This window comes from Polyodon spathula, chromosome 9 (assembly GCF_017654505.1).
Source record: "Polyodon spathula isolate WHYD16114869_AA chromosome 9, ASM1765450v1, whole genome shotgun sequence".
NCBI classification, from domain to species: domain Eukaryota; kingdom Metazoa; phylum Chordata; class Actinopteri; order Acipenseriformes; family Polyodontidae; genus Polyodon; species Polyodon spathula.
Genome location: NC_054542.1, coordinates 8,412,991 through 8,429,646, shown reverse-complemented (window position 1 = coordinate 8,429,646; position 16,656 = coordinate 8,412,991). Strand labels below are relative to the sequence as shown.

General features: G+C 47.3%; 2 protein-coding genes across 2 annotated transcripts in view; one reads left to right on the top strand and one right to left on the bottom strand.

Moving 5' to 3' along the window:
- Positions 1 to 3,401: 3,401 nt before the first annotated feature.
- LOC121320388 lies at positions 3,402 to 5,140 on the top strand. The gene is made up of 2 exons (XM_041258667.1): positions 3,402 to 3,480; positions 3,576 to 5,140. Exon 2 carries the CDS (start codon positions 3,626 to 3,628, stop codon positions 4,772 to 4,774), a length of 1,149 nt encoding a protein of 382 aa, XP_041114601.1. The 5' UTR covers positions 3,402 to 3,480; positions 3,576 to 3,625; the 3' UTR covers positions 4,775 to 5,140.
- Positions 5,141 to 5,229: 89 nt separating this feature from the next.
- ripk4 (receptor-interacting serine-threonine kinase 4) overlaps positions 5,230 to 16,656 on the bottom strand; it is a 12,896-nt gene continuing 1,469 nt past the window's right edge. The window contains exons 2-7 of the mRNA XM_041260171.1: positions 16,560 to 16,652; positions 14,338 to 14,387; positions 9,888 to 10,046; positions 8,813 to 8,922; positions 7,965 to 8,208; positions 5,230 to 7,369 (exon numbers count right to left, since the gene is read on the bottom strand). Coding sequence (XP_041116105.1) covers positions 6,159 to 7,369; positions 7,965 to 8,208; positions 8,813 to 8,922; positions 9,888 to 10,046; positions 14,338 to 14,387; positions 16,560 to 16,652 — 1,867 coding nt within the window. The 3' untranslated portion in view covers positions 5,230 to 6,158. The remainder of the gene's footprint in view (positions 7,370 to 7,964; positions 8,209 to 8,812; positions 8,923 to 9,887; positions 10,047 to 14,337; positions 14,388 to 16,559; positions 16,653 to 16,656) is intronic.

Genomic DNA, 16,656 nt, shown 5'->3' with positions numbered 1-16,656 from the left:
CACTGTAGTGTCTTTACTGATAGAGACTCCCTGCACAGCACACTGTAGTGTCTTTACTGATGGAGACTCCCTGCACAGCACACTGTAGTGTCTTTACTGATAGAGACTCCCTGCACAGACTCCCTGCACAGCACACTGTAGTGTCTTTACTAGTGTCTTTACTAGAGACTCCCTGCACAGCACACTGTAGTGTCTTTACTGATAGAGACTCCCTGCACAGCACACTGTAGTGTCTTTACTGATAGAGCTGACTCCCTGCACAGCACACTGTAGTGTCTTTACTGATAGAGACTCCCTGCACAGCACACTGTAGTGTCTTTACTGATAGAGACTCCCTGCACAGCACACTGTAGTGTCTTTACTGATAGAGACTCCCTGCACAGCACACTGTAGTGTCTTTACTGATAGAGACTCCCTGCACAGCACACTGTAGTGTCTTTACTGATAGAGACTCCCTGCACAGCACACTGTAGTGTCTTTACTGATAGAGCTGACTCCCTGCACAGCACACTGTGTAGATTCCACTCAGTTACAACCTTTAATGTATTTTGCAGCAGCTTATCAGGGACGGACTTGTCAATCAGTAACTTTCCATGACATCAGCTTTCAGGCTTTTATTAGCACAGCCTGTGATAAAGCTCATAACTGTGTAAAGTATGAAAATGCCTCCGAGCTCATTCTAATTCCAGGATGAACTCCTGCTGCCTTCAGAAACCTGCATGTTATTTTACATACTATAGGAATACTTTCACTATACATTACTCAAGCAATGTCAACCAGCATAATCTGCAAATAAAAAACCATGAAGCCAAACTAACAAGCCATGTTACTGCTGTGTTTGTGTTGTAATCTTGTTCATCATTCTTCAACTGTTAGTGGATTTGTATATGAAAATAAATACAAAGAATGCTGTATCAGTGCTGTGGGAACAACATGTTCCCTTTTCTTAGAATTTCTATCAGAACAGTAGAGATTATGAAGCGAGAAAATGAACAATTCTACATTTAAATTGTTACTGTTATATGATCTCCTCAGCCAGCTGAGCTAAAATATATATATACACACACTCACACACCCACACACACACACACTCACACACACACACACACACACACACACGATTACAGGCCATATTTTCTAAGTGTTTCCTCCAGTCTTTAATTAACTCCTATTTTTTTGAAAGCGATGAAACACCTGTTCATTTTACACAACTAGAACCAAACTGCTCAGTTATATATTTCAGGTTCTCTCGAACACCCTCAGTGTGTTTTGTCTTTTATTTTGAAACTGTGACAGGGTAGCGTCAAGGCCCAAGCTGTTACCGGCAGGAAAGAGACCCAGAGACAGGAAGCTGCAGTTTAAGCACTGAAGCACAGACCCAGAGACAGGAAGCTGCAGTTTAAGCACTAGAGCAGAGACCCAGAGACAGGAAGCTGCAGTTTAAGCACTAGAGCAGAGACCCAGAGACAGGAAGCTGCAGTTTAAGCACTAGAGCAGAGACCCAGAGACAGGAAGCTGCAGTTTAAGCACTGGAGCACAGACCCAGAGACAGGAAGCTGCAGTTTAAGCACTAGAGCACAGACCCAGAGACAGGAAGCTGCAGTTTAAGCACTGGAGCAGAGACCCAGAGACAGGAAGCTGCAGTTTAAGCACTAGAGCACAGACCCAGAGACAGGAAGCTGCAGTTTAAGCACTGGAGCAGAGACCCAGAGACAGGAAGCTGCAGTTTAAGCACTAGAGCAGAGACCCAGAGACAGGAAGCTGCAGTTTAAGCACTAGAGCAGAGACCCAGAGACAGGAAGCTGCAGTTTAAGCACTGGAGCACAGACCCAGAGACAGGAAGCTGCAGTTTAAGCACTGGAATGATGGAATACACAGCCAGAATCAAGCAGGGAAAACCTCTCTCTATAAAGTGCCATGTTTGAATGAATTCCCATGTAGTTTATGTGTCACTATTGGTTCTATTCATTATAGAAGTATTTGTAATTGCACTGGTCTTTTATTGTATTTGAATCTTGCTATTTTAATAGTGGCGTTATTTGGTATTAATATTTCTGAACTGTATTACTAAGTTGTTTTTTTTGGATAACAGTTTGTATTGGATTGTATTTTCGTGTGCAATGTTTGTTGTTACTCTTCTTCTTATAGGATGCGTGTTAGCAAGACGCTGGTGCACATCCCCGGGCTGAGTAATCCACCTGTATGAATCACACAGGACACGTCAGCACATGTACTGGCTGGATAGTTAAAGTCACGGCAGCTGCAGGGAATTCACTTATTAAAAGGCTTACTCCTCTTTCCACAGTGGATTATCTGGGCTGGTAGCTGCTCAGGTTCTCTCTACACTTCACTGCAGAGTCACAGCTCAGTGCTCAGGGCTCGGGAGCACACACAGCAGCTAAGCATCACAGAGTCCAGAGTCAAGTCCAGTGACACATTAAGCAGGGCTGCAGGGGAGACTTCCTCATACCAGGCAATCCTACAGTCGATAATCACAGGCAGGTAGTCCAGTGCACACCACATGTATTTCAGTGGGAGAACACTGCTTAACAGGTACAATGACATCATGTACTACTGCAGGGCTGGATGGAGGCTTCGTTGGGTCAGTTTAGCACAGGGCTGGAAGAGCAAGCAGGCGTGGAAGGGACAGCTTTGTCCAGCCCTGACCCATTGTGTTCCTCTGTCATTTCCCTAGGGATTCCAGTGGATGTGGGGTAGAAATGCTTTATAGGTACGAAGTATAATTCCCCCAGTCGTGAAAAGCAAACCCCTAAACACACCTCACTTTCCAATCACAAAGGTAGAGCTTAGGGACTGCAAGCGCTTAGCAACATTGTCAGAATGTTTGCATAACTAGTTTCGAATGGCCATTGTCCACCACAGTTCTGTTATTCCAAACAGAACCTCTTCTCCACAGAAACACAGTGACAAGGACAGAGCCTTTCTTTATTACTACATTACCTGCACACACACCAGACAGCAGCCTTTACTGGGAGCAATAAATATGAGCCACAGTAACTCAGGGTTTACAAGTGGAAAGTGTTCCCAGGAACCAGCGTTCCCTTTCCCAGGAATTGCTGAGGGAGCCCAGATCCAAATTTCATCTTACCAAAGACCGTCAAGCTTGACGACACTAGAGGGATTCTTCAGACCCGGTGAGACTCTGGAGGGAACGCTGCTATGGGGCGTTTCAGCTGCACCCTTGCCTAGTTTTAGTTTTTGCGAAATGTTTCGGTATGTTTAATATACCTTTGAGATAGATATATACACACACACAGATCTAGATATTTATCTTATATTTCTATTTATCTTCTATGTTTTAATGTCATTCTATAATAACATGATTGTATAGTGTTCTTTCCATTTCTCTTTATAAATGTCAATATTAATCTTTTATTTTAGATCAGTCTGGTTTCCAGATCCCAACCAATCAGGGAGCCTATTCTCTCCAAATCCAACAATGTCACGCTGGACCTGCAGGTGAGATCCTTTCTACTCTGCCCTCTTATTATTACTATCATCATCATCATCATTAACAAATCATGCATCCACTCACATTGCATCCTCTTTCTCAGGTCTGCACAGCTCTGCTTATGACCCCAATGTGCAAATAGTGCAGTGCGGCATGGTCCAAAGAGCACTCTACCACCACAGTTACATCCCTCAGCCTGCGATGGGGCTTCCCCAGCAACCACTGTACTACAGCCAGCCAGACCACCACGCTGTAATCTACCAGGTACCCCCGAACCAGCTCCAGCAGGGCTTATATCAGCAGCCGTCCGCCAGACAGCCTGCCTTCTACCTGCCTCCCTACCAGGACCCCCTGAACAGAACCGGCAGCCTGCCTGCGAGCTTCCAGCCCCTGCAGGAGCCTTACATCCAGTGCCACGTCCAGGAGAAGAACAGCAGCCTGCAGGCACCAGCGGACCTTACGCATTTCGGATTGAGACACGTGGCGACCTTGCTGCCAGGGAGCGCCGCAGCACCGCTGTTACCAGGAGGCACCCAGACTATAAAACTGGAAGTCCCGGGCGCTGCCTTCGAGTCGCAGGCTGCTGCTCTCAAACCCCGGACTCCTGCTCCATCGATTATAACAGCCTCTGTCCTCCCACACGGGATCCTTCCCCGATTCCTCAGAATTCAAGGTCAGTGTTTTGAACAGCAGGGAAGCCCGGTCTGGGACAGTGACCTGTCAGAGTTTGCTTCCCTCCTCTCTGCTGTGAAAGATTCATCCAGCAGTTCAGAGTGTGCACTGGAGGACCTGAATAAGACTTCCCAGCTCAGAGAGGATGGACCAGAATGCCCCAAGCCTGAATTCAAGGTTAAGAAAGAGGCAGCAGCTGATCTGAATGTGAAAGAACCGAGGGAGGAACTCGTTCGAGATGCTCGACCGCTGACAGGCACGGCTGAAGTCACTTCATTGGAAGAGGCCATGAAAATATTCCTCTGTGAGCCAGATCTGGGCAAAGCAATGAGGTGCCGGGAGCACGCATTCCCAGCAAGCACAGGGGCCACCGCTCTCAGAGAACCAGAGAACCAGGTCCACTTGCTAAAGACCGTCCCCAGCGGGACAGCTTCTCGTGCAGCTCCTGAAGAAGAGGTTTGTCTCGGCGGTCTTTTTAAAATCCCGGGGGCTGCAGAACCTGGAAGGCAGATGGAATTCTTTTACGAAGTCGATAACCTGGGCTGGTTCTGCGACTTTCAGATTTTCGGCCGGCCCGTGTCCCTGGAAGGAATGGAAAGGCAGGGGGCTGGTCCCGAGAACGTTGTGTAAGAGCTTCACTTTTAAGGAGGATCGAAAGCTGGGGACTCAGAGCGTGACTCGGCCTGTGCTCCCTCGAGACATCTCAGGAAAGAAAAAACAGAACATGTGGACAGATAGATAGATAGGTATATAGATATATATTGAAAATACGATCAGTGTCAATAAAACTGTATTTATACATGCAGCTTCTGTAGCACACGGCCAAACCCTGCAGAAGTAGATCATCTGATAACTCATGACAAACAAGGTGTCTGTAGCAAACACGTTTCAATGTCCATTTCCTACATTCATTCATGGTCAAGGTTCACTTATCCTGAAATAGAAGGGGCATGTCAATTTCTCCAGGATGTATTCCTACCTTGAAGACAGAATTTCACAATACAACAATACACTGAATATTACAGTGAAAGCAGGGAACTTTAGTGCTTTACAGAACCTCTGTTTGAGAAAGACCATGCAAACAGTTAGAACGATTCGTGTTTATTAATGGCATACAGTTATTATATACAGACAGATGAAACTGTGTGCAGGTGTCTGTGCGGGGGGGAAGGGGGGGGGGTCTGGTGCAGGTGATCTAAGTGCTGTTCAGGCAATGCAGAGTTTGGAAACACGTTCTCCATGTCAGAGAGTTACACTCCATGTGTGTCGCCAGGTTGAGCAGCTACAGTACTGCAGACCAGCACAGATTCACAAGGAGAACGTGCCACTCACCTGCCTACACACAGAAGGCACTGTGGCTTATGGAGCGCGGATCCGAACAGTAGCATATGTTGCAACCAGTGGAAATACTATTAGGGAGCGCTGTTTTGGTCATTAACATTAGACCCCAGATCCCATTAAGTGAAAGTGTGCAATATCTTTGTAATTTAAAAAAAAAGCAAAAAAAACATGTACATTGGCATCATAAAATATACAACAATATTAAATATCACACATGCGTGAGACAAAAACATCTGCAAAAACACAATTTATACTGACAGCTTTAAACAAAATCTTAAACAACTTTGTTTTTATTGTAGAATTAAAAGAAAAAGGAAATCTTTCTTTTTTTCTCCTTTTGATAAAACAAGAATAGACTAAAAGAACCCTTCGTTTAGAGAAAGCACATTTACAGCTAAAGGTTCAAATTTGGACCAGAACTGCTTTTCTAGTATCTGTATTGTACATCACGAATACTGCACCTGCTTGTACAGGACGTCATTATCCTTGCATAAAACTGCAGGGATTTCCTCTATTTCTTCAAAACGGCTCCTACTGACGCAAAAAACAATGTTTTAAAAAGAAATGTTCTCACTTTCCAACTCAAGGACAGATTAAACATGCCGTGCCATGGCAGCCGCAGGTATCCAGTCTGGGTTTTCATTTAATACTCCCGTCGTGTGCGGTTCGAAGATCAAGACACTTTCTCCTCCATCTGGTCTTCAGTTTGCAGCAGCCGCTTCACCACAGAGGTCTTCCCATTCTCCTGTGCAAGCTGCAGGGGAGTCTGAGCCGCAGCGTTCTGGCAGCTCACCAGGGCGCCGTGTGCAAGCAGGGTGTGGACAGCCTGCAGATGTCCTCCTTTGGCAGCCAGGTGGAGAGGGGTGAAGCCCTGCTTGTCAGCGAGGTTCACACTTTCAGAGCTGGACAGCACCAGCTCCTTTATGACTTCCGAATGACCCTCCTCAGCGGCAAAATGGCAAGCCGGTCTGTGGGCGTGGTCTTTGGCGTGAACGTTGGCTTGCTCGTCGATGAGCAGTCTAACCGTCGGGAGATGGCCGAACTGGGAAGCGAGATGCAGAGCAGTCAACCCCAGCCCAGTTCTGGCCTCTAGGTCTGCTTTGTGTTTGAGGAGCAGCCTGGAAGTGCTGGTGTGCCCAGTTTCGGCAGCCACATGTAGCGGGGTACGCAGCGTGGTGGTCGGTATGCTGACGTCAGCGCCCAGCTCGATCAAGATGCGCGCCACCCTGTAATGACCCCTCTGAGCAGCCAGGTGCAGTGGGGTTCTCCCGTCGGAGGTCTGGGTGTTGACGCGGGCCCCGGACTGCTTCACCAGCAGCTTGACGATGGACAGGTGGCCCTGCCAGGCTGCGAAGTGGAGCGGCGCCCAGTCGTCCTTCCCCTTCAGGTGCACGTCAGCCCCTCTGCTCAGCAGGATCCGCACCACCTTGTCCCGGCCGTGCTGGCAGGCGATATGCAGTGGCGTCCGTCCCTCGAAGTCAGTCTCATTGATGGAGGCGCCCCGGTCCAGCAGCTGCCTGGCGATGGTCTCATCCCCGCTCTGTGCTGTGAAGTGCAGGGGAGTGTACTGGTCCTCGTCCTTGGCGTTCACATTGGTCTTCCTCCCCAGCAGGAGCTCCGTGATGTTCTTCAGCCTCTTCTCCACTGCCAGGTGGATGGGGGTGGAGCCCCGGCTGTTGGCCAGGTTTGGGTTGGCGTTGTAGAGCAGGAGCAGCTTCACAGCCTCGTCGTTGGACAGCTGGACAGCGTAGTGCAGGAGGCTCAGGCCGTCTTCCAAGACGAGGTCCACGTCCTGAGGCTGCAGGATCTTCATCAGTTTGGCAATGTCTTCAGACATGATGGCCTCGCAAAGCTTCTTCTTCTGCAGATCTAAAGTCCCGGATTCTGAATGGAGGAGGTGAAGGAAGAGGAACACACAGGCTGATGTTACTACAGGAACAGCACATTGCCCTTGAGCTAAAACAACCTTTCAGCCATGCTGCTAATACCCAGCGGGCAAAACAGGAAAAACAGCAATAATTTAGCTGAAGGTAGAGATGCAAAATACTACATGGATGCAACACCTGGGTAATAACATTTAGCTCAAACCGTTTCTTCAAGGAATATCTACTGAAGGGGTTGGACTTCATTTCACAGCTGCATAAAGACCCTCATCATAATTATCATCATTGACATCAACATCAAATGCCTTAATACTGTTTGTAGCATCCTGTAGAGCACATTTCAAGATGCATTATTGACTGTTTATAATCTTTAAACTAAAGCAGGAGTGCTTTGAGAATACGTATCTTTTCTATGGTAACACCTTCTCATTTTTATGTGACTTATGCAATATATCTTATCCTTATAACACGTTTCAGCAAAAAAATATTAACATGCATTGCCATGCAGTGTATTTGTATTTTTATTTCCGATTATATTTGCACACTCATTAAACACGTCTGCGTACACAGTTTCAGGGACTGCCCTTCTTACTCACCACTGGAAGAGTTTTCTTTTTCAAATGACAGCAGCAAGGACCCTTGAGACGAGAAGGCAGAATCCACGGAGGAGATTCCCGAGAGCCTCTTGCTGGTCATCTCCTTACACTCAGAGTTTTCCTTCACGCAGCCGAAGCTTTGTGAAATCCCACAGTCTATCTGGCTCAGAAGCTCAGAAAGACTGTAATCTTTGTCACCAGCCATCGGAGCGGACTTCATCCCCATCTGCTCCACAACGATCTCCTGTAGGGAGAGGGAGAGAGTGTGGTCTATTCAACTACCTAAACACAGACGTCATCTGAATTTAACAACAAAGCCGCACCCTCCCTGTCGTTTCATTTAATTTCACAGGCAGAGAACAACAGAGGCTGACAGCATTCATGTTTATTTTTTCATAAATGGGCCAGTAGATGCTCTGTAGAATGGTGAGGCCACTGCTGATTTTGCCTCCCTAACCCATGCTACAGCCAATATGACATTCCCTGTGTGATCTCCAGAGAAGATCAGGACTTTACAGCCAAGAACCTTGTCTCCCCTGACTGTATAACTCACCCAGCACACCATGCGGTCGTGCCTTTCCAGGGGAGACACTGAGGGACCCCTGCGCTCCCCTGACTGTACGACTCACCCTGCACACCACGCGACCGTGCCTTTACCAAGGGGGGCAGTCAAGGACCCCTGAAACTGTGATTTTGGATGCAACACTGCAAAAAAGCTATGTGTATTTCAGTTTCATTCCAGTTCTGGTCTTGGCTTTGTATACATTCTCTTCTCAAACAAATCACAGCATTGAAAAATACCACATCCCTGGTTAACTGTACAATTGCATTGTGAACCCTTACTGTACCTGGCTGTTGGCATCTTGCCTCTGGCAGGGATCTCTGTCCTGCTCATCTAGCATGTCTTTGGTTTCCTCCTGGGGTTTAGAACACAGTTCCTCTGCCTCCGAAGTGATTTCTGAAAACATGAAAATAATTACACAACTTTATTTTAGGGAACACCATATAGCGCTCGGGAATAGATAAAAACACCTTTAAAAATCTTCTTCCTTAGTCCTTAAAGAGAGTATTCTATATAAAAAAAATATACCGGAAATTATTAGAGTAATATTTACTATCTGTATCCGCAAGGATGAAAATAAGACTCCTACTGCATAGCAGTTTCACCCATTCCAGGTTTTACTAGGAGCTTGATCAGCCCCAGTGTACAGGTAACAAGCGCAGGTGTGTCTTATTAAACTCCTAGTAAAACCAGGAATGGATCACACTGCTATGCAATAGGAGTCTTTCTTAAATCCCTGCATCAGGGGTGGCCAGCAGTGCTCCTTCCTGAGCAGGTCTGTGTTCCAGCCATGTTCTTGCATGCAATTGTTTTAGGGCCTGGATGGAGGTTTAATTGGTTGAAATAAACAGTAAAGAGCGCGGCCCGTCCCTCTGCCCCAGGTAAAGAGCGCGGCCCGTCTCTCTGCCCCAGGTAAAGAGCGAGGCCCGTCTCTCTGCCCCAGGTAAAGAGCGAGGCCCGTCTCTCTGCCCCAGGTAAAGAGCGCGGCCCGTCTCTCTGCCCCAGGTAAAGAGCGCGGCCCGTCTCTCTGCCCCAGGTAAAGAGCGAGGCCCGTCTCTCTGCCCCAGGTAAAGAGCGAGGCCCGTCTCTCTGCCCCAGGTAAAGAGCGGCCCGTCCCTCTGCCCCAGGTAAAGAGCGCGGCCCGTCCCTCTGCCCCAGGTAAAGAGCGCGGCCCGTCCCTCTGCCCCAGGTAAAGAGCGCGGCCCGTCCCTCTGCCCCAGGTAAAGAGCGCGGCCCGTCCCTCTGCCCCAGGTAAAGAGCGAGGCCCGTCTCTCTGCCCCAGGTAAAGAGCGAGGCCCGTCTCTCTGCCCCAGGTAAAGAGCGCGGTCCGGCTCTCTGCATCCCTGTCAGAAGACCCTTACCTTGGAAGGATGGGCGCTTGCTGGAGGCGTCCAGCCAGCATCTCTCCATCAGGCTGATGAAGCCGCTGCAGGCCTGCGGTCGGGAGCGAGGGATGGCAGACAGCTCCGGGCGCAGCCCCTTCACCACTTTCACCATTATGTGCAGGATGTTGATTTCTTCTGTTAACAAGAAAGAGGTTCACAGGCTTATTAGAAATGCACAAACAGACTCTCTCCAAATCAGTGCCAAAACTGGTTCTGAGAGGAGACAAGCATTTCCACAAGAATGTCTTGAGCTCGTGCTTTTGTTTTGTTTTCAGAACTCCTTGGATGAGCCTGAATGTGCCGCATCGTTCTGTGATGAGGAAGCAGTTTACACTCCAGCTGAATGTGCCGCATCGTTCTGTGATGAGGAAGCAGTTTACACTCCAGCTGAATGTGCCGCATCGTTCTGTGATGAGGAAGCAGTTTACACTCCAGCTGAATGTGCCGCATCGTTCTGTGATGAGGAAGCAGTTTACACTCCAGCTGAATGTGCCGCATCGTTCTGTGATGAGGAAGCAGTTTACACTCCAGCTGAATGTGCCGCATCGTTCTGTGATGAGGAAGCAGTTTACACTCCAGCTGAATGTGCCGCATCGTTCTGTGATGAGGAAGCAGTTTACACTCCAGCTGAATGTGCCGCATCGTTCTGTGATGAGGAAGCAGTTTACACTCCAGCTGAATGTGCCGCATCGTTCTGTGATGAGGAAGCAGTTTACACTCCAGCTGAATGTGCCGCATCGTTCTGTGATGAGGAAGCAGTTTACACTCCAGCTGAATGTGCCGCATCGTTCTGTGATGAGGAAGCAGTTTACACTCCAGCTGAATGTGCCGCATCGTTCTGTGATGAGGAAGCAGTTTACACTCCAGCTGAATGTGCCGCATCGTTCTGTGATGAGGAAGCAGTTTACACTCCAGCTGAATGTGCCGTTCATCGTTCTGTGATGAGGAAGCAGTTTACACTCCAGCTGAATGTGCCGCATCGTTCTGTGATGAGGAAGCAGTTTACACTCCAGCTGAATGTGCCGCATCGTTCTGTGATGAGGAAGCAGTTTACACTCCAGCTGAATGTGCCGCATCGTTCTGTGATGAGGAAGCAGTTTACACTCCAGCTGAATGTGCCGCATCGTTCTGTGATGAGGAAGCAGTTTACACTCCAGCTGAATGTGCCGCATCGTTCTGTGATGAGGAAGCAGTTTACACTCCAGCTGAATGTGCCGCATCGTTCTGTGATGAGGAAGCAGTTTACACTCCAGCTGAATGTGCCGCATCGTTCTGTGATGAGGAAGCAGTTTACACTCCAGCTGAATGTGCCGCATCGTTCTGTGATGAGGAAGCAGTTTACACTCCAGCTGAATGTGCCGCATCGTTCTGTGATGAGGAAGCAGTTTACACTCCAGCTGAATGTGCCGCATCGTTCTGTGATGAGGAAGCAGTTTACACTCCAGCTGAATGTGCCGCATCGTTCTGTGATGAGGAAGCAGTTTACACTCCAGCTGAATGTGCCGCATCGTTCTGTGATGAGGAAGCAGTTTACACTCCAGCTGAATGTGCCGCATCGTTCTGTGATGAGGAAGCAGTTTACACTCCAGCTGAATGTGCCGCATCGTTCTGTGATGAGGAAGCAGTTTACACTCCAGCTGAATGTGCCGCATCGTTCTGTGATGAGGAAGCAGTTTACACTCCAGGAGGTATAGGCATGGCAGCTCAGTTAAACAGTGCAAGAGCACTTTATAGTCACCGCAGTTATTTCATTAAACTACATATTGCTGATGATGCTCATCAGAACACATGGCTGTGAGCTTAAAAAATAAAAAAATACACTTCTTTTTACTTAGAAATGTGGTAATTTTTTATAAGGTCAAGAGCAATGTAACCTGATGAATGAAGTACAGTCAGCACACATGTGTGGCAGCTTGTGCGCTTTTATCAATGCTCTTAGAAACTGAGCAAAATGACTTACAAAGACATTTTTTTATTATGTTAAAAAGGCACAGCTTGGAAAAAGTTCAATAATAAAGGTTCATCGTGTTGTTCTTTACAGGGCTGTCCTGTAACCCAGCGCCAGCACAGGTAACAATGCAATGACGAAGCCAGGATGTAAAGGCACAACAGTGGTTGATAAGAAGCCATGAATTCGGTTATTCGGAGGGAGGACTGAGAACCCTGGGGTGGGGGGGTGGGGGGGACTCTTCACCAGTCCCTCGGTGTGAGGACTGCTGTCAACAGCAGTTAAAAAAAGAAATACTTTCAGATTTACTGGCAAAGACAATCCTCGGGTGTAATCCTGACAACACCCCTTTGATTCAACAGTCATGGAGAGAAAATGAATAACAGTTCCAGTAATACACAGGCTGTTACAGGAAAATGGATCCACCAGTGAGCCTGTGGACAACCTGTTTAGGCAACAGTATCCCGGCAACTGACACACTACCGATTCACTCCTGACGGGCGGTGATAATAGAACATGGAGTTCACCTCCAAGTTCTGTGCAAACTGCAGTGCACTACGAAACAGATTACAGGGACGGAAATACGATTCCCATTGCACAGCAGTGTGATCCACTCCTGGTTTCACTAGGAGTTTAATAAGACACACCTGGGCTTCTTAACAATACACTGTGTGCTCATCAAGCTTGTATCAAAACCTGGAACAGGTGAAACTGCTATGCAAGAGGAGCCTTATTCCCATCCCTGAATTCGACTAAATCCATGTAATAAACCCACAGGTGCTCCTAGAACAAACCCCTTTGCATACAAACACATGGACTGTGCATTGAGTCTGCTCCCGTACACTGCATCTAAAAATAAAAACAGCAGCTAGAGAAGACGAGGAAGGAAAGGGCTGCAAAAAACAGAGGCTCTGTGTCTCTGACGGTCCAGTCATGTGTGGTGCTGTAACTGGGGTGAGCACGCTGAGCTTTGACATGGGCAGGCATTACAGGACCACAGCGTCTAACTGGGTCCTATCTAGCAATCATGAAGTAACACACTGTGAACCCAGTAGCACTGCATCTCAAGAAGTGAAATCCAAACCTTTTGGAACAGCTTCTGTGTATAGGAATGGGCATTAAAAAAAAAAAAGACGAAAGAAAGGAAGAAACACCAAACCTGAGGGCAGGGACCAAAATAGACTTGTACAAATATGGAAAGTGAGCTTAAATACATCAGCGCAGTGTTAGCGAGTGTCAGCCTGTTTTCAGGAGCACACCCCTGTCAATGACAACACAGTTAAAGATGAGACTGTACTGGGGGCGTTCCACACTGCACAAGACACAGCGCTGGAAACACAATGCTCTGTACTGCACTGAGCTGAACAGTGGGGGATGGAAACACTGCCACCGTTTACATGCTTCAAAACTGGACCAAACCCAGCATTTACTGTTAAATGACAACGAGAATATGCACACATACCGTTTAGACTGAAGAGACCCTGTGGTCTTACAAAATGAATAATGGGAACACTGGTACCTGTGTATGGTTTCTTGTGTTAATAATGGGAACACTGGTACCTGTGTATGGTTTCTTGTGTTAATAATGGGAACACTGGTACCTGTGTATGGTTTCTTGTGTTAATAATGGGAACACTGGTACCCTGTGTTAATAATGGGAACATGGTACCTGTGTCTTGTGTTAATAATGGGAACACTGGTACCTGTGTATGGTTTCTTGTGTTAATAATGGGAACACTGGTACCTGTGTATGGTTTCTTGTGTTAATAATGGGAACACTGGTACCTGTGTATGGTTTCTTGTGTTAATAATGGGAACACTGGTACCTGTGTATGGTTTCTTGTGTTAATAATGGGAACACTGGTACCTGTGTATGGTTTCTTGTGTTAATAATGGGAACACTGGTACCTGTGTATGGTTTCTTGTGTTAATAATGGGAACACTGGTACCTGTGTATGGTTTCTTGTGTTAATAATGGGAACACTGGTACCTGTGTATGGTTTATTGTGTTAATAATGGGAACACTGGTACCTTGTGTTAATAATGGGAACACTGGTACCTGTGTATGGTTTCTTGTGTTAATAATGGGAACACTGGTACCTGTGTATGGTTTCTTGTGTTAATAATGGGAACACTGGTACCCTGTGTATGGTGTTATGGTTTCTTGTGTTAATAATGGGAACACTGGTACCTGTGTATGGTTTCTTGTGTTAATAATGGGAACACTGGTACCTGTGTATGGTTTCTTGTGTTAATAATGGGAACACTGGTACCTGTGTATGGTTTCTTGTGTTAATAATGGGAACACTGGTACCTGTGTATGGTTTCTTGTGTTAATAATGGGAACACTGGTACCTGTGTATGGTTTCTTGTGTTAATAATGGGAACACTGGTACCTGTGTATGGTTTCTTGTGTTAATAATGGGAACACTGGTACCTGTGTATGGTTTCTTGTGTTAATAATGGGAACACTGGTACCTGTGTATGGTTTCTTCTGTGTCAGTATGCCCCAGATCACAATGGAGAAGCTGAAAAATAAAACAACAAACACTTAGGTGTGCGTGTCAACTTCACATGATTATAACAGATTAGAAAGGAAACAAAAAATCCAGTTACTGCAGGGAAGTAAATAAGCCTCCCACTGCATAGCAGTCAGAGTCAAAACTGATTTCACTAGGACTTTAATAAGACACACCTGAGTGCAACACAAACAAACAGAGAGACAAGCAAGTCACAGGCAGTGACAATACAGGTGTGATCTGAGCTGTGGATTCTGAATGGAGGCCCAGAGGAACAGGTTCATACAGGATGTGTGGACTGTCTGACTATGTGACTGGCACTACTGGCACACATTGCATCATGATCTGGGTGCGACTGTACCATATGTCCCACTCCTGCAGCACACTTGTTATTGCTGTGATGAATCACGCAATGCTGCAGGATGACCATTGCAGCCTGGACTCCTTTAGCAACTGATTATTTAGACCCGGAAAACCTGCATGATTGTGGCTCTCCAGGAGCAGAGTGGGCCACCCCTGCCCTAGAATGTATTTATGAGCATTTGTGCTGGCCCTGGTGACACTGGGGATGACAGATACCCTTCTGTGAAGAATTTCGACAACTGGAGGTCATTTTAAACAGACCCCACCAGCCCTTCTAATTAGAAAGGGCATGACTGGGTTAGAATTCAAAATGCCCTCTCTCAACTATACAGCTTGGAGTAAGAGCAAGCAGGCAATTCGAAATCTCTACACAGTGGCCCCACAAACAGCAACTCAAACAGTACTATCTGGAATGGCTATAAGGAATATATACAGCATCTATGAATGAAGAGATAGACTGTTTAGTGAAAACATTAAAATGATGCCATTATTTTAGGTATGGGGGGGGGGGGTGACAACTATTTTGGGAACAGCTGATTTAAAGAAGGACACACACACACCCCCCAGCCTGTGATGCGATACCCCGCTGCGTCCCCGGGTGCATTTGGTTTGTTTCTATAGTGTGGGTTGTGTGGCGCAGGTGATAAGGGATGTCACAGTCACTTCACCTGCACACTGTTCTGGGCTCAAATTGAATGACTGCAATCAAGTCCCGGCAGAGCTGCTTAAAAAGGAGCATGCCGTACATTTTTTATAATAAACACAATACTGTGTCCTGCATTTCCTGGTCTGACGTCCCCAAAGACATCCTGCTACACAGCCCTACAATCAAGCTAACCCCTCTGCACACCCCACCCAAGTCAATGTACTGCAATCCAGCTAACCCCTCTGCACACCCCACCCAAGTCAATGTACTGCAATCCAGCTAACCCCTCTGCACACCCCACCCAAGTCAATGTACTGCAATCCAGCTAACCCCTCTGCACACCCCACCCAAGTCAATGTACTGCAATCCAGCTAACCCCTCTGCACACCCCACCCAAGTCAATGTACTGCAATCAAGCTAACCCCTCTGCACACCCCACCCAAGTCAATGTACTGCAATCAAGCTAACCCCTCTGCACACCCCACCCAAGTCAATGTACTGCAATCCAGCTAACCCCTCTGCACACCCCACCCAAGTCAATGTACTGCAATCCAGCTAACCCCTCTGCACACCCCACCCAAGTCAATGTACTGCAATCCAGCTAACCCCTCTGCACACCCCACCCAAGTCAATGTACTGCAATCAAGCTAACCCCTCTGCACACCCCACCCAAGTCAATGTACTGCAATCCAGCTAACCCCTCTGCACACCCCACCCAAGTCAATGTACTGCAATCCAGCTAACCCCTCTGCACACCCCACCCAAGTCAATGTACTGCAATCAAGCTAACCCCTCTGCACACCCCACCCAAGTCAATGTACTGCAATCCAGCTAACCCCTCTGCACACCCCACCCAAGTCAATGTATTGCAATACGTTGAATACGTTTAAAACTTTGATTATTATTAGTGGTAGCAGCAGCAGCAGTCGTAGTCGTGGACCTTGACCTCTATATGAACTTCTACAGTTGACTGGTTTATTATCTATAGCTGACGTGAGACTTGTAACAGCTATACAAACCAACCAGCACAAACGTACATTCCTTCAGACTGTACTTCCATACAAGAGTGTGGCGACACAGACAGAAACCCCTCGAGCTAGCTCCAAGGAATCACAGCCTTATTGTGCACCGCTGGGCACACAGCACCTTACTCCTTGTACTAAGAGACCAACCTGTAAACATCATGCTTGGTGTCTGAGGTCCTGTGTTTGCCCTTGATCCTCTCCGGGGGGAGATACGCGATCGTGCCACAGAAACCGTCTCTGCTGA